The 22,396-nt window shown below is 50.1% G+C and overlaps 1 protein-coding gene across 2 annotated transcripts; it reads left to right on the forward strand.

Annotated features, from left to right (window-relative positions):
- Positions 1-1,243: 1,243 nt before the first annotated feature.
- On the forward strand, positions 1,244-21,903 carry LOC129816633 (isocitrate dehydrogenase [NADP] cytoplasmic-like). 2 transcript variants are annotated; one of them, XM_055871359.1, is made up of 9 exons: positions 1,244-1,439; positions 3,543-3,672; positions 15,025-15,316; positions 16,199-16,301; positions 16,710-16,887; positions 17,123-17,274; positions 17,549-17,689; positions 17,983-18,145; positions 18,237-21,903. In XM_055871359.1, the coding sequence occupies exons 1-9, from the start codon at positions 1,352-1,354 to the stop codon at positions 18,328-18,330; spliced, it is 1,341 nt and encodes a 446-aa protein (XP_055727334.1). In that variant the 5' UTR covers positions 1,244-1,351; the 3' UTR covers positions 18,331-21,903. The 2 variants fall into 2 exon arrangements, with proteins under 2 accessions (XP_055727334.1, XP_055727335.1); XM_055871360.1 differs by lacking the exon at positions 1,244-1,439 and adding an exon at positions 2,504-2,637.
- The last annotated feature ends 493 nt before the right edge of the window (positions 21,904-22,396 follow it).

Consider the following 22,396-nt stretch of genomic DNA (forward strand, 5'->3'; position numbering starts at 1 on the left):
TATAGGTTAGCTAAAGTTGAAACGTTATTAGGATTTGAGCAGGTTTGTAAGATAGCTAGCAGAAAAAAAGTATACTTTAATTCGCCACTTTACAAGCTTGTCAGCGAACTCCTTCAAACACTCTTTTTTATATATGGGATATGACAAATAGAGCTACAGACCCAGCCTGACATTGGCAGTTAGCTTATTTCATTATTTGTTTCGTAAAACAATTCAAAAACTTGCCAACTGAGAGGAGGTACAGTGACTTCGGAAAGTATTCAGAGCCCTTGACTTTTTCAACATTTTGTTACGTTACAGCATTATACTAAAATGGATTTGAAAAAAAATCCTCAGCAATCTACACACAATACCTCATAGTAACAATGAGAAAACATGTTTGTAGAAATTTTTGCAAATGTATTAAAAATAAAAAACTTAAATTCCTTATTTACGTAAGTATTCAGACCCTTTGCTAAGACTCGAAATTGAGCTCAGGTGCATCCTGTTTCCATTGATCATCCTTGAGATGTTTCTGCAACTTGGTTGGAGTCCACCTGTGGTAAATTCAGTTGATTGGAAATGATTTGGAAAGGCACACACCTGTCTATATAAGGTCCCACAGTTGATGGTACATGTCAGAGCACAAACCAAACCAAGGAATTGTCTGTAGAGCACCGAGGCACAGATATGGGGAAGGGTACCAATAATAGCTTCCATAGCTCAAACTAGAATCAGGGCGCCCACTCCGACAAGGTTAATTGACAGTCAGTACCATGTGGTGACAGATCATTGACGTGCAAATGAGCGATAGAAAACCAATCGCGGCTGCCCATGTCGCCGATACCTAAATCCTCCACTGGATCAAGAATGATCCTCCACCCAAATGACATTCAACCAACTTGACAACTGTGGGAAGCATTAGAGTCAACATGGGCCTGCATCCCTGTGGAGACACCTTGTTGAGTCCATGCCCTGACGAATTGAGGTTCGGAGGGCAAAAGAGGGTGCAACTCCATATTAGGAAGTTGTTCCTAATTTTTGTACACTGTATTTTGATCCGTCCGATGTTGCTACAGGACTGTGGTCTTTTTAGAGTGAAACGTTGTGCAACATTGCAACACAAGCATTACGGGTGGGGTGCCGTTGGTGATTTGGCAATGTGATCATAAACTTATAGAAAACACCCAGGCGAGTGTATATGTTAAGTCTATCCTCGCCTGGGTGTTTTCTATAAATTAATGATCACGTTGCCAAATCACCATAATGCTCGTGTTGAAATGTTGCACAACATTTTACTTTAAAAATAAGCCCTCCGTGCTGTAGCAACATCGACCTGATCAAAACATTGAACGCGTCTGCCATTAATTGCATGCATACGTTCTTTGAGGCTGACGCAGTTCCCTATACTTCGTTTAAGGAAGACATGCTCGGTGCACCAGATCGACTACGGTTTGGAGGTCAGTGTGATCATATATTTTCGCACTTGTGCTTTAATGAGGCCACCTTTTCAATGAACAGTCTGTTCAAAAAGCTGCAGAGACGAGGATTACATACGGTGATAAAGTAGGAACGCCAGAATTGTGATAACCTAGGTTAGTGTGTTGAAATGGGTGTGTTTTGGGAAACCTGAGTCAACTGCATTTCCTTATCATTTAACATGAACTGTTAAATTATCAAAATAAAAGGATTCGCGCATTGCAATTGAGGCTGCCGTGTAGCACAAACAACCCTCTTGGAAAAAGCCAGCTACCCGCCCATAAACACCCTCGCATTGCCGTGTGGGAATACTCTATTGGCTGGTTTAGGAAAATATGATGGATAAATTAAGATAGTGAACTAAGGCCGTTTATACCGTTGACGTTTCAGTCTATTTAACTGGGTGTGTCTCCCACAGACACCAATGTAATAGCAGCTGGGTCTGGTCTACGTAATACATTATTTCATTGGGGTCTGGTCTACGTAATACATTATTTCATTGGGGTCTGGTCTACGTAATACATTATTTCATTGGGAACAAAAAACAGTGAGTGGGGTGTCTGGTTTAGGTTTTCACATTTCCCCTGATTGGTTCAGGGAGTGTCTGTCTTGCGGGTGAGTTCACTGGTGCTGACCAGGAGGGGATTCGATTAATGGCGTGGGTACACCGGGTTAGTATTTATTACGATAGTTTTAAAACTGGGCTGCCTGCCGAGAATGAACCGGGTTCCCCAGTTAAAGCCGACGATGAAGTTGGCTGAAATCCAAAATGGCATAGTTCTATGTAGGCCAGTGTTTTTACATACGAAAGTTTTGCTCTTTATAAAAATACATCGCTTTACATGCCTCCCCAAGGGAAACTACTTAAATTGTAATATTTATTTATTAGTAAATACATGTTTTATGTTTCTGAGCGATGTATCATGTTTTGTTGACATTGTGGCCCTGTCAAGCTCGATTTGAGCCAGGCGCGCTTACCGCTTTTGCCGGGTGAAGGGCAATACCCCGTTTTACCCCGGTTCAGTGTAATCAGACTCCTGGTTGACGCCTCTATTTATATGAAACCGCGCCTCACCTCGTCAGTTGTAGTTGCAGCCTTCTAGAACCAGTCCGTGCAGAACAAGACGCTCTACCGCCTAAACTATTACCCACATATTGCGGTTCTGTTATAAAACGAAGGTAGGCACTCATATCTACTGCAAAGTTATGCTTAGGCATATTGGGTCTAAACGCTTTTATTTGGTCTGATCATCGCTAAATCCCCGTTGTCTGGCATCAGTGGCTACAATAGCCTAACTAACCATTGTTGGACGTAACAAATACCATCGGGGTCTTTAAAATACAGTGGCCTATTTGATACGAACATCTATATTGCAATATGTGTTATGGAGAGAGAGAGATGTAGGCCTGTTGAGTTTTGTTGTGAAGGGAGATAATGACAGCTCTCACACCGGCTGATTGTGCACACATTCAGTAAATGGATATTAGCGATTAATATTAGGTAATTTAGCCCAGACTAACGTTAGATTCGTTAACTTCGTCTAGTCTTTGCCAGTATCCCTAGACTATTAGCCCCTCATCATACGATGGCCAGTCGGTGTGCAATTTGTGTAACATTCTGGGGTTAACTTTTCCGGGTGGAATGTTAAAACATCGTTACGAAGTTTTCAGAAGAAGCAATGTATCGACTCAACTGTAGCACCAAGCTGCCTTGTTGATTGCATGCGTTTTATCTCAAGGTTTCTTGCCTGTGCTAGTGTAGGCTATCCATTTTCAGTTTAGAGAAATGGGCCATATGTTCTAAAACTAATTCTGGTTCAGGTGAGGTTGTTATACTTGTAAAACTAGAGGTTGGAATCTCTTTGAAACTGTCCCTGTTTAGCAAAATGGCATTTAATACAGGAGAAATGCCGACTCACTGGTCTAGTAAGTGCAAGTTGTAAATTAATTTTGTATGTACTTTAGACCAGGGGAAAATTGCCTTGACTGTATCACTGCTGAAATAACTTCCACATGCAGAAGGCTTGCCAGCTGCCATTTTCTTGTTACTATTGAATGACTCTCTCCTACTCTCCCTCCCCCAGGTTCCAGGATGTCCCAGAAGATCAAGGCAGGGTCGGTGGTGGAGATGCAGGGGGATGAGATGACCAGAGTCATCTGGGAGCTCATTAAGGAGAAGCTCATCTTCCCCTACCTGGAGATGGACCTGCACAGGTGAGTTATACCTGCTGCTACACCTGGGCCTGTAGTCATTACTGTACACTGTAGCAAAGGGTAACGGGAAACATTTTACAATGAAAATGAGCACTTGTTATTGGACAAGTTCAGGTAGTCCACCCGGTGTGACACATTTCCTATACCTTAAATACATAGATAGAAAATAGAACTGGAATGAATAGAGCAAAGTTGTATCAGTGTTCTGAATCTACATGATGGACAAGCATGTCTTTTCTATTCAATATATGTCTGAAGATTCTGTGACAATGTACCCTGAGGTGCATGGGGGACGGGAGGTGGGGGTTGGTGGTGGTATTGGCGTTAGACTTGTCACACCAGACGAGCTTGTCAACACCAGCTTAAGCTCCTCTGTGTTTCAGGTTTTACCTGACTGTCGATACTTGAATCTCCAGAGAGATGCCTGACTTGCACTTGAATAAATGGGTAGGGTTCGCTAGGTTGGTGGGTGGGTAGGGTTCGGTGTGCGGGTAGGGTTTACTACAGGGTTCGCTAGGTTGGTGGGTGGTTAGGGTTCGCTAGGTTGGTGGGTGGTTAGGGTTCGCTAGGTTGGTGGGTGGTTAGGGTTCGCTAGGTTGGTGGGTGGTTAGGGTTCGCTAGGTTGGTGGGTGGTTAGGGTTCGCTAGGTTGGTGGGTGGTTAGGGTTCGCTAGGTTGGTGGGTGGTTAGGGTTCGCTAGGTTGGTGGGTGGTTAGGGTTCGCTAGGTTGGTGGGTGGTTAGGGTTCGCTAGGTTGGTGGGTGGTTAGGGTTCGCTAGGTTGGTGGGTGGGGAGGGTTCGCTAGGTTGGTGGGTAGGGTTCGGTGGGTGGGGAGGGTTTACTACAGGGTTCGCTAGGTTGGTGGGTAGGGTTCGCTAGGTTGGTGGGTAGGTAGGGTTCGGTGTGTGGGTAGGGTTCATTAGGTTGGTGGGTGGGTAGGGTTCGCTGGGTTGGTTGGTGGTTAGGGTTCGCTAGGTTGGTGGGTGGGTAGGGTTCGCTGGGTTGGTGGGTGGTTAGGGTTCGCTAGGTTGGTGGGTGGGTAGGGTTCGGTGTGTGGGGAGGGTTCGCTAGGTTGGTGGGTGGGGAGGGTTCGCTAGGTTGGTGGGTGGGGAGGGTTCGGTGTGTGGGTAGGGTTCGCTAGGTTGGTGGGTGGGGAGGGTTCGCTAGGTTGGTGGGTGGGGAGGGTTCGCTAGGTTGGTGGGTGGGGAGGGTTCGCTAGGTTGGTGGGTGGGTAGGGTTCGCTAGGTTGGTGGGTGGGGAGGGTTCGCTAGGTTGGTGGGTGGGGAGGGTTCGCTAGGTTGGTGGGTGGGGAGGGTTCGCTAGGTTGGTGGGTGGTTAGGGTTCGCTAGGTTGGTGGGTGGGTAGGGTTCGGTGGGTGGGGAGGGTTGGGTAGGGTTCGGTGGGTGGGGAGGGTTGGGTAGGGTTCGGTGGGTGGGGAGGGTTCGCTAGGTTCGGTGGGTGGGGAGGGTTCGCTAGGTTGGTGGGTGGTTAGGGTTCGCTAGGTTGGTGGGTGGGTAGGGTTCGGTGGGTGGGGAGGGTTGGGTAGGGTTCGGTGGGTGGGGAGGGTTGGGTAGGGTTCGGTGGGTGGGGAGGGTTCGCTAGGTTCGGTGGGTGGGGAGGGTTCGCTAGGTTGGTGGGTGGGGAGGGTTCGCTAGGTTGGTGGGTGGGGAGGGTTCGCTAGGTTGGTGGGTGGGTAGGGTTCGCTAGGTTGGTGGGTGGGGAGGGTTCGCTAGGTGGGTGGGTGGGGAGGGTTCGCTAGGTGGGTGGGTGGGGAGGGTTCGCTAGGTGGGTGGGTGGGTGGGGAGGGTTCGCTAGGTGGGTGGGTGGGTGGGGAGGGTTCGCTAGGTTGGGTGGGTAAGGTTCGCTAGGTGGGTGGGTAAGGTTCGCTAGGTGGGTGGGTGGGTGGGTAAGCTTCGCTAGGTGGGTGGGTAGGGTTTGGTGTGGGTAGGGTTCACTACAGGGTTCGCTAGGTTGGTAGGGTTTGGTGTGGGTAGGGTGCACTACAGGGTTCACTAGGTTGGCATGTAATGCTCAGTTTTTAGGGGTAGGGTTCGCTAGGTTGGTGGGTGGGTAGGGTTCACTAGGTTGGTGGGTGGGGAGGGTTCGCTAGGTTGGTTGGTGGGTGGGGAGGGTTCGCTAGGTTGGTTGGTGGGTGGGGAGGGTTCGCTAGGTTGGTTGGTGGGTGGGGAGGGTTTGCTAGGTTGGTTGGTGGGTGGGGAGGGTTCGCTAGGTTGGTTGGTGGGTGGGGAGGGTTCGCTAGGTGGGTGGGTAAGGTTCGCTAGGTGGGTGGGTAAGGTTCGCTGGGTGGGTGGGTAAGGTTCGCTAGGTGGGTGGGTGGGTAAGGTTCGCTAGGTGGGTGGGTGGGTAAGGTTCGCTAGGTGGGTGGGTGGGTAAGGTTCGCTAGGTGGGTGGGTGGGTAAGGTTCGCTAGGTGGGTGGGTGGGTAAGGTTCGCTAGGTGGGTGGGTGGGTAAGGTTCGCTAGGTGGGTGGGTGGGTAAGGTTCGCTAGGTGGGTGGGTGGGTAAGCTTCGCTAGGTGGGTGGGTTTGGTGTGGGTAGGGTTCACTACAGGGTTCACTAGGTTGGCATGTAATGCTCAGTTTTTCGGGGTAGGGTTCGCTAGGTTGGTGGGTGGGTAGGGTTCGCTAAGTTGGTGGGTGGGGAGGGTTCGCTAGGTTGGTTGGTGGGTGGGGAGGGTTCGCTAGGTTGGTTGGTGGGTGGGGAGGGTTCGCTAGGTTGGTTGGTGGGTGGGGAGGGTTCGCTAGGTTGGTTGGTGGGTGGGGAGGGTTCGCTAGGTTGGTTGGTGGGTGGGGAGGGTTCGCTAGGTTGGTTGGTGGGTGGGGAGGGTTCGCTAGGTTGGTTGGTGGGTGGGGAGGGTTCGCTAGGTTGGTTGGTGGGTGGGGAGGGTTCGCTAGGTTGGTTGGTGGGTGGGGAGGGTTCGCTAGGTTGGTTGGTGGGTGGGGAGGGTTCGCTAGGTTGGTTGGTGGATGGGGAGGGTTCGCTAGGTTGGTTGGTGGGTGGGGAGGGTTCGCTAGGTTGGTTGGTGGGTGGGGAGGGTTCGCTAGGTTGGTTGGTGGGTGGGGAGGGTTCGCTAGGTTGGTTGGTGGGTGGGGAGGGTTCGCTAGGTTGGTTGGTGGGTGGGGAGGGTTCGCTAGGTTGGTTGGTGGGTGGGGAGGGTTCGCTAGGTTGGTTGGTGGGTGGGGAGGGTTCGCTAGGTTGGTTGGTGGGTGGGTAGGGTTCGCTAGGTTGGTTGGTGGGTGGGTAGGGTTCGCTAGGTTGGTTGGTGGGTGGGTAGGGTTCGCTAGGTTGGTTGGTGGGTGGGGAGGGTTCGCTAGGTTGGTTGGTGGGTGGGGAGGGTTCGCTAGGTTGGTGGGTGGGGAGGGTTCGCTAGGTTGGTTGGTGGGTGGGGAGGGTTCGCTAGGTTGGTTGGTGGGTGGGGAGGGTTCGCTAGGTTGGTTGGTGGGTGGGGAGGGTTCGCTAGGTTGGTTGGTGGGTGGGGAGGGTTCGCTAGGTTGGTTGGTGGGTGGGTAGGGTTCGCTAGGTTGGTTGGTGGGTGGGTAGGGTTCGCTAGGTTGGTTGGTGGGTGGGTGGGTAGGGTTCGCTAGGTTGGTTGGTGGGTGGGTGGGGAGGGTTCGCTAGGTTGGTGGGTGGGGAGGGTTCGCTAGGTTGGTGGGTGGGTGGGTGGGTGGGGAGGGTTCGCTAGGTTGGTGGGTGGGTGGGTGGGTGGGGAGGGTTCGCTAGGTTGGTGGGTGGGTGGGTGGGGAGGGTTCGCTAGGTTGGTGGGTGGGTGGGTGGGGAGGGTTCGCTAGGTTGGTGGGTGGGTGGGTGGGTGGGGAGGGTTCGTTAGGTTGGTGGGTGGGTGGGGAGGGTTCGCTAGGTTGGTGGGTGGGTGGGGAGGGTTCGCTAGGTGGGTGGGTGGGTAAGCTTCGCTAGGTGGGTGGGTAGGGTTTGGTGTGGGTAGGGTTCACTACAGGGTTCGCTAGGTTGGTAGGGTTTGGTGTGGGTAGGGTGCACTACAGGGTTCACTAGGTTGGCATGTAATGCTCAGTTTTTCGGGGTAGGGTTCGCTAGGTTGGTGGGTGGGTAGGGTTCGGTGGGTGGGGAGGGTTCGGTAGGGTTCGGTGGGTGGGGAGGGTTCGCTAGGTTGGTGGGTGGGGAGGGTTCGCTAGGTTGGTGGGTGGGGAGGGTTCGCTAGGTTGGTGGGTGGGGAGGGTTCGCTAGGTTGGTGGGTGGGGAGGGTTCGCTAGGTTGGTGGGTGGGGAGGGTTCGCTAGGTGGGTGGGTGGGGAGGGTTCGCTAGGTGGGTGGGTGGGGAGGGTTCGCTAGGTGGGTGGGTGGGTGGGGAGGGTTCGCTAGGTGGGTGGGTGGGTGGGGAGGGTTCGCTAGGTGGGTGGGTGGGTGGGGAGGGTTCGCTAGGTGGGTGGGTGGGTGGGGAGGGTTCGCTAGGTTGGGTGGGTAAGGTTCGCTAGGTGGGTGGGTAAGGTTCGCTAGGTGGGTGGGTGGGTGGGTAAGCTTCGCTAGGTGGGTGGGTAGGGTTTGGTGTGGGTAGGGTTCACTACAGGGTTCGCTAGGTTGGTAGGGTTTGGTGTGGGTAGGGTGCACTACAGGGTTCACTAGGTTGGCATGTAATGCTCAGTTTTTAGGGGTAGGGTTCGCTAGGTTGGTGGGTGGGTAGGGTTCACTAGGTTGGTGGGTGGGGAGGGTTCGCTAGGTTGGTTGGTGGGTGGGGAGGGTTCGCTAGGTTGGTTGGTGGGTGGGGAGGGTTCGCTAGGTTGGTTGGTGGGTGGGGAGGGTTTGCTAGGTTGGTTGGTGGGTGGGGAGGGTTCGCTAGGTTGGTTGGTGGGTGGGGAGGGTTCGCTAGGTGGGTGGGTAAGGTTCGCTAGGTGGGTGGGTAAGGTTCGCTAGGTGGGTGGGTAAGGTTCGCTGGGTGGGTGGGTAAGGTTCGCTGGGTGGGTGGGTAAGGTTCGCTAGGTGGGTGGGTGGGTAAGGTTCGCTAGGTGGGTGGGTGGGTAAGGTTCGCTAGGTGGGTGGGTGGGTAAGGTTCGCTAGGTGGGTGGGTGGGTAAGGTTCGCTAGGTGGGTGGGTGGGTAAGGTTCGCTAGGTGGGTGGGTAAGGTTCGCTAGGTGGGTGGGTGGGTAAGCTTCGCTAGGTGGGTGGGTTTGGTGTGGGTAGGGTTCACTACAGGGTTCACTAGGTTGGCATGTAATGCTCAGTTTTTCGGGGTAGGGTTCGCTAGGTTGGTGGGTGGGTAGGGTTCGCTAAGTTGGTGGGTGGGGAGGGTTCGCTAGGTTGGTTGGTGGGTGGGGAGGGTTCGCTAGGTTGGTTGGTGGGTGGGGAGGGTTCGCTAGGTTGGTTGGTGGGTGGGGAGGGTTCGCTAGGTTGGTTGGTGGGTGGGGAGGGTTCGCTAGGTTGGTTGGTGGGTGGGGAGGGTTCGCTAGGTTGGTTGGTGGGTGGGGAGGGTTCGCTAGGTTGGTTGGTGGGTGGGGAGGGTTCGCTAGGTTGGTTGGTGGGTGGGGAGGGTTCGCTAGGTTGGTTGGTGGGTGGGGAGGGTTCGCTAGGTTGGTTGGTGGGTGGGGAGGGTTCGCTAGGTTGGTTGGTGGGTGGGGAGGGTTCGCTAGGTTGGTTGGTGGGTGGGGAGGGTTCGCTAGGTTGGTTGGTGGGTGGGGAGGGTTCGCTAGGTTGGTTGGTGGGTGGGGAGGGTTCGCTAGGTTGGTTGGTGGGTGGGGAGGGTTCGCTAGGTTGGTTGGTGGGTGGGTAGGGTTCGCTAGGTTGGTTGGTGGGTGGGTAGGGTTCGCTAGGTTGGTTGGTGGGTGGGTAGGGTTCGCTAGGTTGGTTGGTGGGTGGGGAGGGTTCGCTAGGTTGGTTGGTGGGTGGGGAGGGTTCGCTAGGTTGGTTGGTGGGTGGGGAGGGTTCGCTAGGTTGGTTGGTGGGTGGGGAGGGTTCGCTAGGTTGGTTGGTGGGTGGGGAGGGTTCGCTAGGTTGGTTGGTGGGTGGGGAGGGTTCGCTAGGTTGGTTGGTGGGTGGGGAGGGTTCGCTAGGTTGGTTGGTGGGTGGGTAGGGTTCGCTAGGTTGGTTGGTGGGTGGGTGGGTAGGGTTCGCTAGGTTGGTTGGTGGGTGGGTGGGGAGGGTTCGCTAGGTTGGTGGGTGGGGAGGGTTCGCTAGGTTGGTGGGTGGGTGGGTGGGTGGGGAGGGTTCGCTAGGTTGGTGGGTGGGTGGGGAGGGTTCGCTAGGTTGGTGGGTGGGTGGGTGGGTGGGGAGGGTTCGCTAGGTTGGTGGGTGGGTGGGTGGGGAGGGTTCGCTAGGTTGGTGGGTGGGTGGGTGGGTGGGGAGGGTTCGTTAGGTTGGTGGGTGGGTGGGGAGGGTTCGCTAGGTTGGTGGGTGGGTGGGGAGGGTTCGCTAGGTGGGTGGGTGGGTAAGCTTCGCTAGGTGGGTGGGTAGGGTTTGGTGTGGGTAGGGTTCACTACAGGGTTCGCTAGGTTGGTAGGGTTTGGTGTGGGTAGGGTGCACTACAGGGTTCACTAGGTTGGCATGTAATGCTCAGTTTTTCGGGGTAGGGTTCGCTAGGTTGGTGGGTGGGTAGGGTTCGCTAGGTTGGTGGGTGGGGAGGGTTCGCTAGGTTGGTTGGTGGGTGGGGAGGGTTTGCTAGGTTGGTTGGTGGGTGGGGAGGGTTCGCTAGGTTGGTTGGTGGGTGGGGAGGGTTCGCTAGGTTGGTTGGTGGGTGGGGAGGGTTCGCTAGGTTGGTTGGTGGGTGGGTAGGGTTCGCTAGGTTGGTTGGTGGGGGGGTAGGGTTCGCTAGGTTGGTTGGTGGGTGGGTAGGGTTCGCTAGGTTGGTTGGTGGGTGGGTAGGGTTCGCTAGGTTGGTTGGTGGGTGGGGAGGGTTCGCTAGGTTGGTTGGTGGGTGGGGAGGGTTCGCTAGGTTGGTTGGTGGGTGGGGAGGGTTCGCTAGGTTGGTTGGTGGGTGGGGAGGGTTCGCTAGGTTGGTTGGTGGGTGGGGAGGGTTCGCTAGGTTGGTTGGTGGGTGGGGAGGGTTCGCTAGGTTGGTTGGTGGGTGGGGAGGGTTCGCTAGGTTGGTTGGTGGGTGGGGAGGGTTCGCTAGGTTGGTTGGCGGGTGGGGAGGGTTCGCTAGGTTGGATGGCGGGTGGGGAGGGTTCGCTAGGTTGGTTGGCGGGTGGGGAGGGTTCTCTAGGTTGGTTGGCGGGTGGGGAGGGTTCGCTAGGTTGGTTGGCGGGTGGGGAGGGTTCGCTAGGTTGGTTGGCGGGTGGGGAGGGTTCGCTAGGTTGGTTGGCGGGTGGGGAGGGTTCGCTAGGTTGGTTGGCGGGTGGGGAGGGTTCGCTAGGTTGGTTGGCGGGTGGGTAGGGTTCGCTAGGTTGGTTGGCGGGTGGGGAGGGTTCGCTAGGTTGGTTGGCGGGTGGGGAGGGTTCGCTAGGTTGGTTGGCGGGTGGGGAGGGTTCGCTAGGTTGGTTGGCGGGTGGGGAGGGTTCGCTAGGTTGGTTGGCGGGTGGGGAGGGTTCGCTAGGTTGGTTGGCGGGTGGGGAGGGTTCGCTAGGTTGGTTGGCGGGTGGGGAGGGTTCGCTAGGTTGGTTGGCGGGTGGGGAGGGTTCGCTAGGTTGGTTGGCGGGTGGGGAGGGTTCGCTAGGTTGGTTGGCGGGTGGGGAGGGTTCGCTAGGTTGGTTGGCGGGTGGGGAGGGTTCGCTAGGTTGGTTGGCGGGTGGGGAGGGTTCGCTAGGTTGGTTGGCGGGTGGGGAGGGTTCGCTAGGTTGGTAGGGTTTGGTGTGGGTAGGGTGCACTACAGGGTTCACTAGGTTGGCATGTAATGCTCAGTTTTTCTTAAGTCGCATGCTCAGGAAAACCCTATAGGTTACAGGAATACACACGTGATGTGGAAAATGCTGATTGTAGCTGTGCTCTACACTAACCCTAGATACTAGCAAATATCACCAAGGACAGGCTTGTTAGTTGTCATTGCGCAATGTGTTCTTTATTGTACTCTCATGCTATCCTGTGTTAGATGTCTTTTCAGCACATGTGGCATGTTTCAAGTGTTTGGTAAAAGGTAGTGTGATGGCCAGATCAAAGGGACCTGATTTTTTTTTTTTTTTGAAAAGACCAATGCATTTTGAAATTGTGAGGACCAGTTTGTTCCTAGAGGTAGCTGTTTTAAAGAGCAGTGTATTACCCAAACCCCCCAGACAATCTGATCACATGACGTCAGCAGACTAGTTGAGCTGCATGTGGCGTGGTTGATCCAGAACGAATCCTTTCCAAGATCGACAACTCTGGTCTGTCAAATCGGAACTGTTCAAGTCCTATGCTCTAGTCCAGTCCTCTTTTTTGCACTAGACCTTCAGACTGTGGACTGTATTGAACACACACATGACATTGGCTGCAGTGCTGTGATTATTACAATTGTACGTGAGCTTTTCAGTGTCTTGAAACGTTTTGATGTTTTTGAGCACTGCCAGTTAATGGCTAAATGCATGAGGTCTGTTTTAAGAGCTTAGTAGTTCTTACTACTTTTACAATATTTTCAGAATTGATGCAACATGATAGGTTGTAATAGAAATTCTATAACCAACAAGAACTCATGACCTCATACCAGTGTTCCAAACCCATGATCTAACCTTGTCTCCAGGCTATTGTGCACATAATAAGCCTGGTACGTCAACTATTCAAAGTTGGTCTGTGGGAATGACCATTTAGAATTCTATGGGAGTGACCTTAATGAGTGAAATATTTTTAATTTTAGCGAAACACACTACTGAGGCGTGGCTCTGCTTGTGGTGTGCTATTGTACGGGAGGGTTAGGGGGAAGGTGTTGTGGGGAAATTATTGGTTGGTAAAATAAGCTGATGTCTCTGCGCCCGGGAGTTTCTCCCGGGCTTTCTGCTAACGAAGGTCAAGTTTGCCGCGTTTGTCCACCAGACTCTTCGTGCAAGTGTTTTGGAAAGAGATTACCCATGACCTGACCTGTGTTCATGCTTATTACAAATGTCCTGGGCAGTTTTTATATCTTTTTTTCTCTCCAGTAATTAAAAATGTTGTCAAATTATTGAAGTTGGTCAAGTGAGATGGATAGCGTTAGTTTTTTCTTTTCTTTTTTCTTGCAGGTTTGTGTTATTCCTGCTGTCCCAGTTTCTGTGTCTGTAAAGCACACTCATTGGTTTCACAAATCTTAGGAATGCATTCAGTGGGGTGAGTGGACGGGTCATCTTGGTCAACCACAGTGCGCACACAGCCCTCAGGAGACGCAGCAATTTATCGCCATCTCGCACTATTACACAACGCCTGTAGTGCTGTATCACAGTCTCAGATGTGCATCTCAATGTCATTGGGAAATCAGCACATCTAACCTGCGGTTGTCTGTGGAGTAGCACAGTGTTGTAGTACTAGGCTAAGGGGGAGGGAGAAACTGGGTGAAAGGTTGTTTAACAAAACCCAGTTTACGCAAGGAAAGGCTTACAAGGAAATGAGAGGTATTTTTTGGATGGATGAGTGCAGTGCACACTGCAGTTCTGTATTTGTGGGGTCATTTCAATTTCGTGTTAAATCAATAAGCCAGTGTTTCTTGCATTGTTGTAGTTTGTGAGCGGACAACCCGGTCTCTAACTGTGTACTATATGTAGAAATGGGAAGTTGTTTATGTAATAATACCTCAAACTAATAGTTCAATGCCACCAGGAGTAGCACGTCAGTCGTCACTTGCTGTCATAAACCACGCCTATTATTACAATTTCTCATCTTAAAATAACATTTTAAACAACCTTAACCACACAGCTAACCTTATGCCTAACCTTAAATTTAAAACCAAAAAGACACCTTTTTTTTTAACAATCTAGCCAATTGACTTTTTGCTTGCAGTAACTAGTGGAAATCCAGATCACCCCATTGCCTGCTAGGATGTGTTGGGTCTTTCAGAGGAGTAATTCATTAGTTTAGTCACGTAGCAGCAGCCTGTGAAGACTGGCCTCTTTGTTCACATGTTAGCATCTTGTATAATGTTTCTGGTTCAGCCTCTCACCAAGCTTACTCTATGGTGATGACACTATCTGGGATTTACATCATTTCACACTGATTGAATGTTGCTCTGTTTGACAAATTCATTCTACTTTTTGCAAGTGTTTAATTCCTGCTGCATTTGAAACAGGAAGGTTTTGTTTACTGGGTCCTGTGCTGATTGCTACAGTGTGGCTCTGTTAGACCTGATAGAGTAGGGAACTCCCTGATGAGGTGGTGTCGTGGTAATTTCCTGTATTACTCAATAAAGAGAGAGAGAGCCAACCACACAAGTCAGAGTTATATTATAATGTACATCTTTAATATATATATATGCTTCACCAAAGCCCTTTTTTGACTCTCAGATCAATTCAGTGTCTATAAATGAATTCTCTGAGTGCTTACAAAACAATTCTTAGTTTCATTTATAGCCAAGATACACCCCTCTCAACTTACAAAAAATCCTTTACCCGAAAGAGGAGTATCCTATCGCTAGACAGCATCAGATATAAATCATCGTTCAGTTTGATTTCCCAAGACAAGGTTTAAATCTCATGCTTGATACTTCACTGTCTACAAAACATTACCTCATCCAATGGCATATATCAATTGTCATTTCCTAGATACTCCCAAACCTGGACAAACTCACTGAAGACAGTGAGCCTCTTGGGTCATATACAAAATCAAGATAAGGGCAACCTCAGAGGGGACATACAATGGTTCCAAACACGGCCAAACTCCTTCCCCCTATGAGAAAAGTAGGGAGTGACTGGCGTACAGACATTGTATGAGAACTAACTGGTTCCCCATTTAATAACGCCATCCCGTCACATGGTTTAGGAATAGTTACAGACACATTCATAAGAAAACAACGTTCCACTCTGTCCTCCTCCCCTTCTGATATTCTACATAGCACCACATGGTTTAACAGATACATTGACTTATGAAGACAAGCCTGACCTCTCCCCTCTCTGGCCCCAAGTGACTAAGTCCTATCACAGTAGGGGAAAATGCACTGCCAACCCTATAGTCCAAAGGGCCCTATTCTAATGACAAGTATCTCACAAGCATATGATGACAATAACATTTTATCTATGTTACCTAGCTAAATCTGATTCTGCCACGACAGTGGTTCAGTCATCAGAGGTAGGCTTTGCATCAGGAATCCCCACTGACTTCATTATAGAAGGCTAAATGACATCAAACAAAAACACACAGTAAATGTATTAAACTTTATTCTGATAGAAACATATTAACTTTAATTGGTTTCACAGGCCCACATACTTTTCATAGCATTTGTCCTCCCATGAACCCTAAAGGTAACAATTATCCTCCTCCCTGCTGCTCATCTGCCCTTCCCTCAGCTACGACCTGGGCATGGAGAACCGCGATGCCACGGACGACAAGGTGACGGTTGAGGCGGCGGAGGCGACGCGGCGCTACAACGTGGGCATTAAGTGTGCCACCATCACGCCGGATGAAAACCGGGTGGAGGAGTTCCAGCTAAAACAGATGTGGCGCTCGCCCAACGGGACCATCCGTAACATCCTGGGAGGCACCGTGTTCAGGGAGGCCATCATCTGTAAGAACATCCCCCGCCTGGTGCCCGGCTGGGTCAAACCCATCATCATCGGCAGGCACGCCCACGGAGACCAGGTAACCTTTTACCACCCCTTCAGCAGTAGAACCCTTACTAACCATTCATCAAAATGTCTTTATACCATGCCCCCCCCCCTAATGATTGGCTCTCTAGGTTTCTCTCTAGGCCCTTCCTCACTTCCTTGAATCTGATTTACCTCGAGAGACAGAGGATGGATGCTATGCCCTAGGTAAATGAAGCAATGTGTTAGTGGTACCCCGTCTCTGTTAACACGTTTTTATTTAAGGGAGATATTGTACAGTCTCCAGGTGACAATATGTTAACTTCATGCCGACTAGAGGTGTGGTGGTCAGGCCCGCTCACAGAGAGACAAATGGACTGGTGTTGTCACTGAACGCTCAGTTAGTCACTGATTAAATGGCTTTGTTGCCCTTTAGACCATGATGTTGCCACACTGGCTCCACGTCTCAAAGTGCTACATCATTCATACTGTACTGCAGCTAGAGAATAATCTAACCTCTACATGGCACCATGCCGTAGTCAATACGCTTCAACTCCATTGAGAAATGAGGTGGGAACTTGACCTTTTGGTTGGTTACTGTATTTGAGAATCACGTCACGGTATGGGCTGGATTTTTTTATATTGCAATACAGTGCTATTTCAAATTGCTCTTTCGGTTGCATCCACACTACTGATTGGTTAAAGCCAACCATAACAATGTTTCATTTTGGCCAGACACATCTGTTTTTTCAGCTCTCCAACAGCAATGTAACCTGTCATCTATTCTGAGATTACAGGTTACTGTCATCTACCCAGTGAACAGTAGTCCAGTGCCTGGTTGCCCCAGACAGGGGTTGCACTTCTATTTTTCTCCACTAGATGGCGCCCTTGTCTGTTACATCTATGACCTCTCCTTGCTCTCTCTCCCCCTTTGCAGTATAAGGCCACAGACTTTGTGGTACCTGGACCTGGGAGACTGGAGATGAAATTCACACCCAAGATTGGGGAGCCAATGAACTTTGTCGTCCATGACTTTGAAGGTAAAACCACAAGTTTACTTGTCAATGAAAATCCATCTTAAAATGTAACCTTTGCTTGTAAGCGAAAATAATGTCCAGAATAGATTTTGTCCGTTATTTAATATTGTGTTAGCCTATGGTGCCAGCCTGTCTATGTCAATATGACAATCTTTACATATGTTTGCAGTGTAAATATTACAATATGAGAACGGCATTATCTGATTTAACTCTGAATGAGAAATCATCTGTGTACCTCCCTCTCCTGCACATACTGTAGACAAACATTGAATTTTGATTAACTAGAGGGTGTGATTAAGTTTGGCTCCATTGCTCTGTTTACAAAAGGGGGGGCGCTGTCTTAGTGTGTGTGTCGTGTATTCATGTGAGTGTACAGTATCTTCATGAAACTGATGTGTCTCTGTCCTCCAGGTTCAGGTGGCGTGGCTCTGGGGATGTACAACACAGACAGCTCCATCAGGGACTTTGCCCACAGCTCCTTCCAGATGGGGCTGCAAAAAGCCTGGCCTCTGTACCTCAGCACCAAGAACACCATCCTCAAGAAGTACGACGGACGCTTCAAAGACATCTTCCAGGAGATCTATGAAAAGTAAGTCTGCCTGGCCTCAGACATTTAATTGTCGAGTAAATCTTTATTTTCCCTATTGACAATATATATATATTTTCAGCATGTAGACGATACCCATGAGTCACATACAATGTATGGTTGACGATAAAGGGTAATTGGCCGACAACCCCCCCCACCTACTATGCATATTTTCAAAGGACACTACGAGGTTTAGGTGTGTAAACCCTGTTCTCAGACCTGTTCCTGTGTGTCCCAGGCAGTACCGCTCTAAGTTTGAGCAGAAGGGGATCTGGTATGAGCATCGTCTGATTGATGACATGGTGGCTCAGGCTATGAAGTCTGATGGAGGATTCATCTGGGCCTGCAAGAACTACGACGGAGACGTCCAGTCTGACTCTGTAGCCCAAGGTAAGACCAGCTAGTTAAGTCCAGTCCAGTCTAGTGTACTATGATGTAGTCCAGACGCTAGTCCATTTTTGAATTTGTCACCTTTAAATTAGTGTTTTTCAAGGAATATTCTAAGACACTGTCTCAATAGAATGACTTTTAGTTCTAGAACACTGAGGAGAATGCTGATGTATATAGTTTGTTGTCTTGGCACTACTGTCCCTGAGCGTTTATATCCAGTTAGCTGTTAAGTACTTTGTGACAGATGTATTTAATATCTCTGTGTGTACCCCAGGTTATGGGTCCCTTGGTATGATGACCAGTGTGCTCATCTGTCCTGACGGTCGTACGGTCGAGTCAGAGGCGGCCCACGGCACGGTAACACGCCACTACAGACAGCACCAGCAGGGCAAGGAGACATCCACCAACCCCATCGGTAAATTAGACACGGATACAATGTATGTTTGATTTCATTCAGTCTCCGATTGATAATGCCTGCTCTAAAAACCATTCAGCCCAGCTCATTCCCCTTCTGGATGTAGATCTGCATGTAGCAGGGGTGTATTCGTTACGCTGATTATGTTGCAAAATGTTTCTTAAACTAAACCAAACTGGGAGTGACCTACCTGAATTACAGCACAGAGAAACACAGGCAACACGAGGACCTAGGAAAAGAGCTCAACGTTTTGAAATGTCCCTAACGTGTTGTGGTTGTGTGTGGGAGTGTAGCGTCCATCTTTGCTTGGTCGCGGGGGCTGCTGCACCGGGCGAAGCTGGATGACAATGCAGAGCTGCGTGTGTTTGCTGAGGCACTGGAGGTCGTCTGCGTGGAGACCATCGAGGCTGGCTTCATGACCAAGGATCTGGCTATCTGTATCAAAGGCATGGCAGAGTGAGTAGCATGCATACATACGCACAGTAAACCTGACTATGACACTAGACTGACTCCAACGGTCTTTCTTTCATCTTCTCTTCCTTCTTAGTATCAAACGCTCAGACTACCTGAACACCTTTGAGTTCCTGGATAAACTGTCAGAGAACCTGAAGACCAAGATGTCCAACCAACCCAAACTGTGATCACCTCATCTCCCAACTTTAAACACACACACTATTGACAGCAGGGACTATGGGTCCCGGCCAACACTGAACCAATGACAGGGGAATGTCTGCCCAGAACCCAACCAGAGCTTCTAGAAGACCTAGGACCCTCGACTTAATCATTCCCTCCACCAACAGTCTGTCTGCTTCAAGGAGGTGTCTTGTCCAGGGGGATGTCCCCCCAAAGCTAATGAATCATTCCTATCTGAACTACTTGCCATTTCTGTCCCACTCTCCCCATGCTTGCTGAATATTCATGTGGAGTCATTAAACTCAACTTGCCTCTGATTTCATTGCTTTTCTGGACTGTTTCAATGTTACCCAACAATACAGACCATCTCCTTCTGCATCATAAAAGCTGTTGACCCCCTCCAACTCTCTAATTCCATCTGCTCTGCCCCTTGACCACACCCCCAACTCACCTGATGAACTAGCTGCCCAAGTCAACACCGCTCTGTCTCCCTCAATTCTCTGCCCCCCCCCCCTCCAAACTAAACCTGTGTCCTTCTCCCCCTGGTTGACCCCTGAGGTCCATGCCCTGAAGCAAGCTGCCTGGAGCGCCTGAGCAGGAAGTCTGGTCTCACTGTCCACACTGAGGCCTACAAACTCCACCTACAGAGATGGCCTCAGTGCTGCCATGTTCACCAACAGCTCCAATAAGAACTCCTGGACTCTGTTCTCCACTGTCAGCAAACTACTTCAGCCTCGTGACGACGCCTTCTCTACTCCCTCCACTGAACTCTGCAACTCCTTCCTTCAGCTATTTTCCAGGATAAGCTCACCAAAATACACTTCACTGACTGATCAATCTCTCTTAGCCGCCCCTCCCCCCGTCAACCTCCAAACCGTCACCCCTGAAACCCGGCTCTATGAATTTGCACTCATTATTGACTCTCCCTATATCTCAAAATTCATGTCATCAACACCACAACTTACTCATCAAAGCCTGCCTGCTCTCTGTCCATCCCTGGATCCTCTCCCTACTGTTCTCATCAAAGCCTGCCTGCTCTCTGTCCATCCCTGGATCCTCTCCCTACTGTTCTCATCAAAGCCTGCCTGCTCTCTGTCCATCCCTGGATCCTCTTCCTACTGTTCTCATCAAAGCCTGCCTGCTCTCTGTCCATCCCTGGATCCTCTCCCTACTGTTCTCATCAAAGCCTGCCTGCTCTCTGTCCATCCCTGGATCCTCTCCCTACTGTTCTCATCAAAGCCTGCCTGCTCTCTGTCCATCCCTGGATCCTCTCCCTACTGTTCTCATCAAAGCCTGCCTGCTCTCTGTCCATCCCTGGATCCTTTCCCTACTTTTCTCATCAAAGCCTGCCTGCTCTCTGTCCATCCCTGGATCCTTTCCCTACTGTTCTCATCAAAGCCTGCCTGCTCTCTGTCCATCCCTGGATCCTCTCCCTACTGTTCTCATCAAAGCCTGCCTGCTCTCTGTCCATCCCTGGATCCTCTCCCTACTGTTCTCATCAAAGCCTGCCTGCTCTCTGTCCATCCCTGGATCCTTTCCCTACTGTTCTCATCAAAGCCTGCCTGCTCTCTGTCCATATCACACACCATCAACCTCTCCCTTGCCCATGGATCTCACCTCTCCAACTACAGAACCATACAAATGCCAGGAACGGACACCAACATCTTTCTGCCCAATTTTAAACCTTCCTTTCCAAGACTCTTGAACAGACTGTTGCCTCCCAATTACAAACCCACCTGCTGGTCTAATTCAAGCCCCTCCAGTCTGGTTTCCACCACAGTACTGAAACCGCACTCAAAGTTGTGAATGACCTCACCTCTGCTGATTCTGGTGCCCTTAACATCCTGATTCTCCTTGACCAGAGTGCAGCTTTTAACACTGAGCCATCAGATTGAGGGTACAGCACTCTCCTGGCTACAATCATACCTCATAAACCAGACCCACTACATCTCCCTCAATGGCCATACCTCAGACACGCCACTGCAGTTACACAGGGTGTCCCCCAAGGTACTGTGCTGGGCCCCTTGGTTAGGTGACACCCAGATCACCTCGGCACCAAATCCCTATTCGACCCACATTGAATTTCCTTTCTCGGCAAAAAAGACATGGCTGCAACAACACTTCCTCAAGCTAAACATTTATAAAACGGAACTCCTACTCATAGGCACGAAATCCACCTTCACCAAAGCTGGCAATCTTGCGATTGACACCACTGTCTCCCCCCACGCACGCAACCTTGGCGTTACCCTCTCCTTTGACCACCACAAGACAGACGGACTGGCAAATTGTCATTCCTCCACCTCCGCTACATTGCCAAAGTCAGGTCCTCCCTCTCCTGTCCTGCCGTTGAAACACATTAATCTCCTCCTGTCTTGACTACTGCAACTCACTACTCTCCAGTGTCAACTCAGCTCCCTCCATAAGCTCCAAATGGTTCATAACTCTGCAGCCCGACCCCCTCACCCACACTAAGTACTGGCAGCACATCACCCCTGTCCTCTGATCTTCACTAGCTCCTTGTCTCCCAACGCATTGATTACAAGCTCTTCTTTCTGGCCTACAAAGCCCTTCACCACCTTGCCCCCCCCCCCCCCCCCCCCACCTCTGACATTCTTGTCCCCTGTCAACCCACATGCCCCTTACCCTAAGCCAGATTCGTATCCTAACCCCAACCCTCCCCATACACTGATACATCTCTCTTATTTCAGCCCACCCCGCTCTTTATTCATGTTTTTGTCAACTTTCTTCTTCCTTTTAACTTTTTTTTTTACAATTGTGAAGAGACTTTGGTCCTTAAAGCGCTATATTAATCCCATGTTGTATTACTATATGTAGGGTTCAGATGTAGGTGGAGTTTATTTGTATTTTTACAGGGACAGTGCACATTAATCAACGTTTCAGTAAAAGTGCTGGTTTTAGCCAGCCGGCTAATTTTCAACCGCAGTCCCTGGGCAGGTTGTTGATGTGAGGCCCTCTTCTCCATTGATCACTTACCACTATAGTCTAGCCATATCTTTTGGTAACACTCAGCCAATCTAAGTGGCCTGAAGCCTAATTTGTGATCCACGGGCATAACTTTTGATTTTAAGCAATCGCCGAGTGAAGTATGTGTTTAGGATTCTGCCAAGTATGACCATTTTTAATGAATGATGGACACCGAAATAACCAATGTTCTTTATGCTAATTGCACTAAGGTCCCCCTATGGCTGTGTTTTTGTGTGTGTTGTCGGTCAGTGAGCAGTGATCGCCAGTCCTGCCTGAGGGTGATCTTACCCTTCTGTTGCCTTGTCTTATGTAAAGGGACTTCAGTCTGTCACACCATATATATATATATATATATATATATATATATATATATATATATATATATATATATATATATATATATATAGCCATGGCAACTACTGTAGCCTGTTTAGATTTGGACTCTTGACTTGATGATGTCATTGATTCACAAAGCTATACTAGCATCACTCACTCCTTGTTTGTGGTTATGGAAGAGGTTGTAAGATATTAAAAACACACTTAACACCTTACCCCCTCAGAATATCAACTCAATAAATGGGTTTTGGAGAAAATTGTCTAGTGCTTTCAGTATTTATTTTCTATTACCACGTAAAACTGTTTATCTAGCACCATGGTCTTACAAAAAACACTTTGGAAGATTTTAAAGTCTCTTAGTTTACCACCAGATGGTACCATTGTAATTCGAGTGACATTGTTCATCCGGTGTAATAGCTTCTTCCATTTCATGCAGAGAAGTTGTATGACAATGGACTGTATCCAACATTACATTTACATTTAAGTCATTTAGCAGACGCTCTTATCCAGAGCGACTTACAAATTGGTGCATTCACCTTATGACAACATATTATCAGTTACAGCACAACATCCCTCAAATCATTCTAAAGCACTGTATGACTATGGTATGTCCACATGGAGTATAGGCCTACTGCGATGCACCTTCCACATGTACACAGTCAGGAGCACGCTTGGTATGATTAGTTTTTTGCACCAGATGGAATCCACACGGTTAATCCTGGCGCAAGCGGCGATGGGTGGATAGACCCAGAG

The sequence above is a fragment of the Salvelinus fontinalis genome, chromosome 19 (genome assembly GCF_029448725.1).
Source record: "Salvelinus fontinalis isolate EN_2023a chromosome 19, ASM2944872v1, whole genome shotgun sequence".
NCBI lineage: Eukaryota > Metazoa > Chordata > Actinopteri > Salmoniformes > Salmonidae > Salvelinus > Salvelinus fontinalis.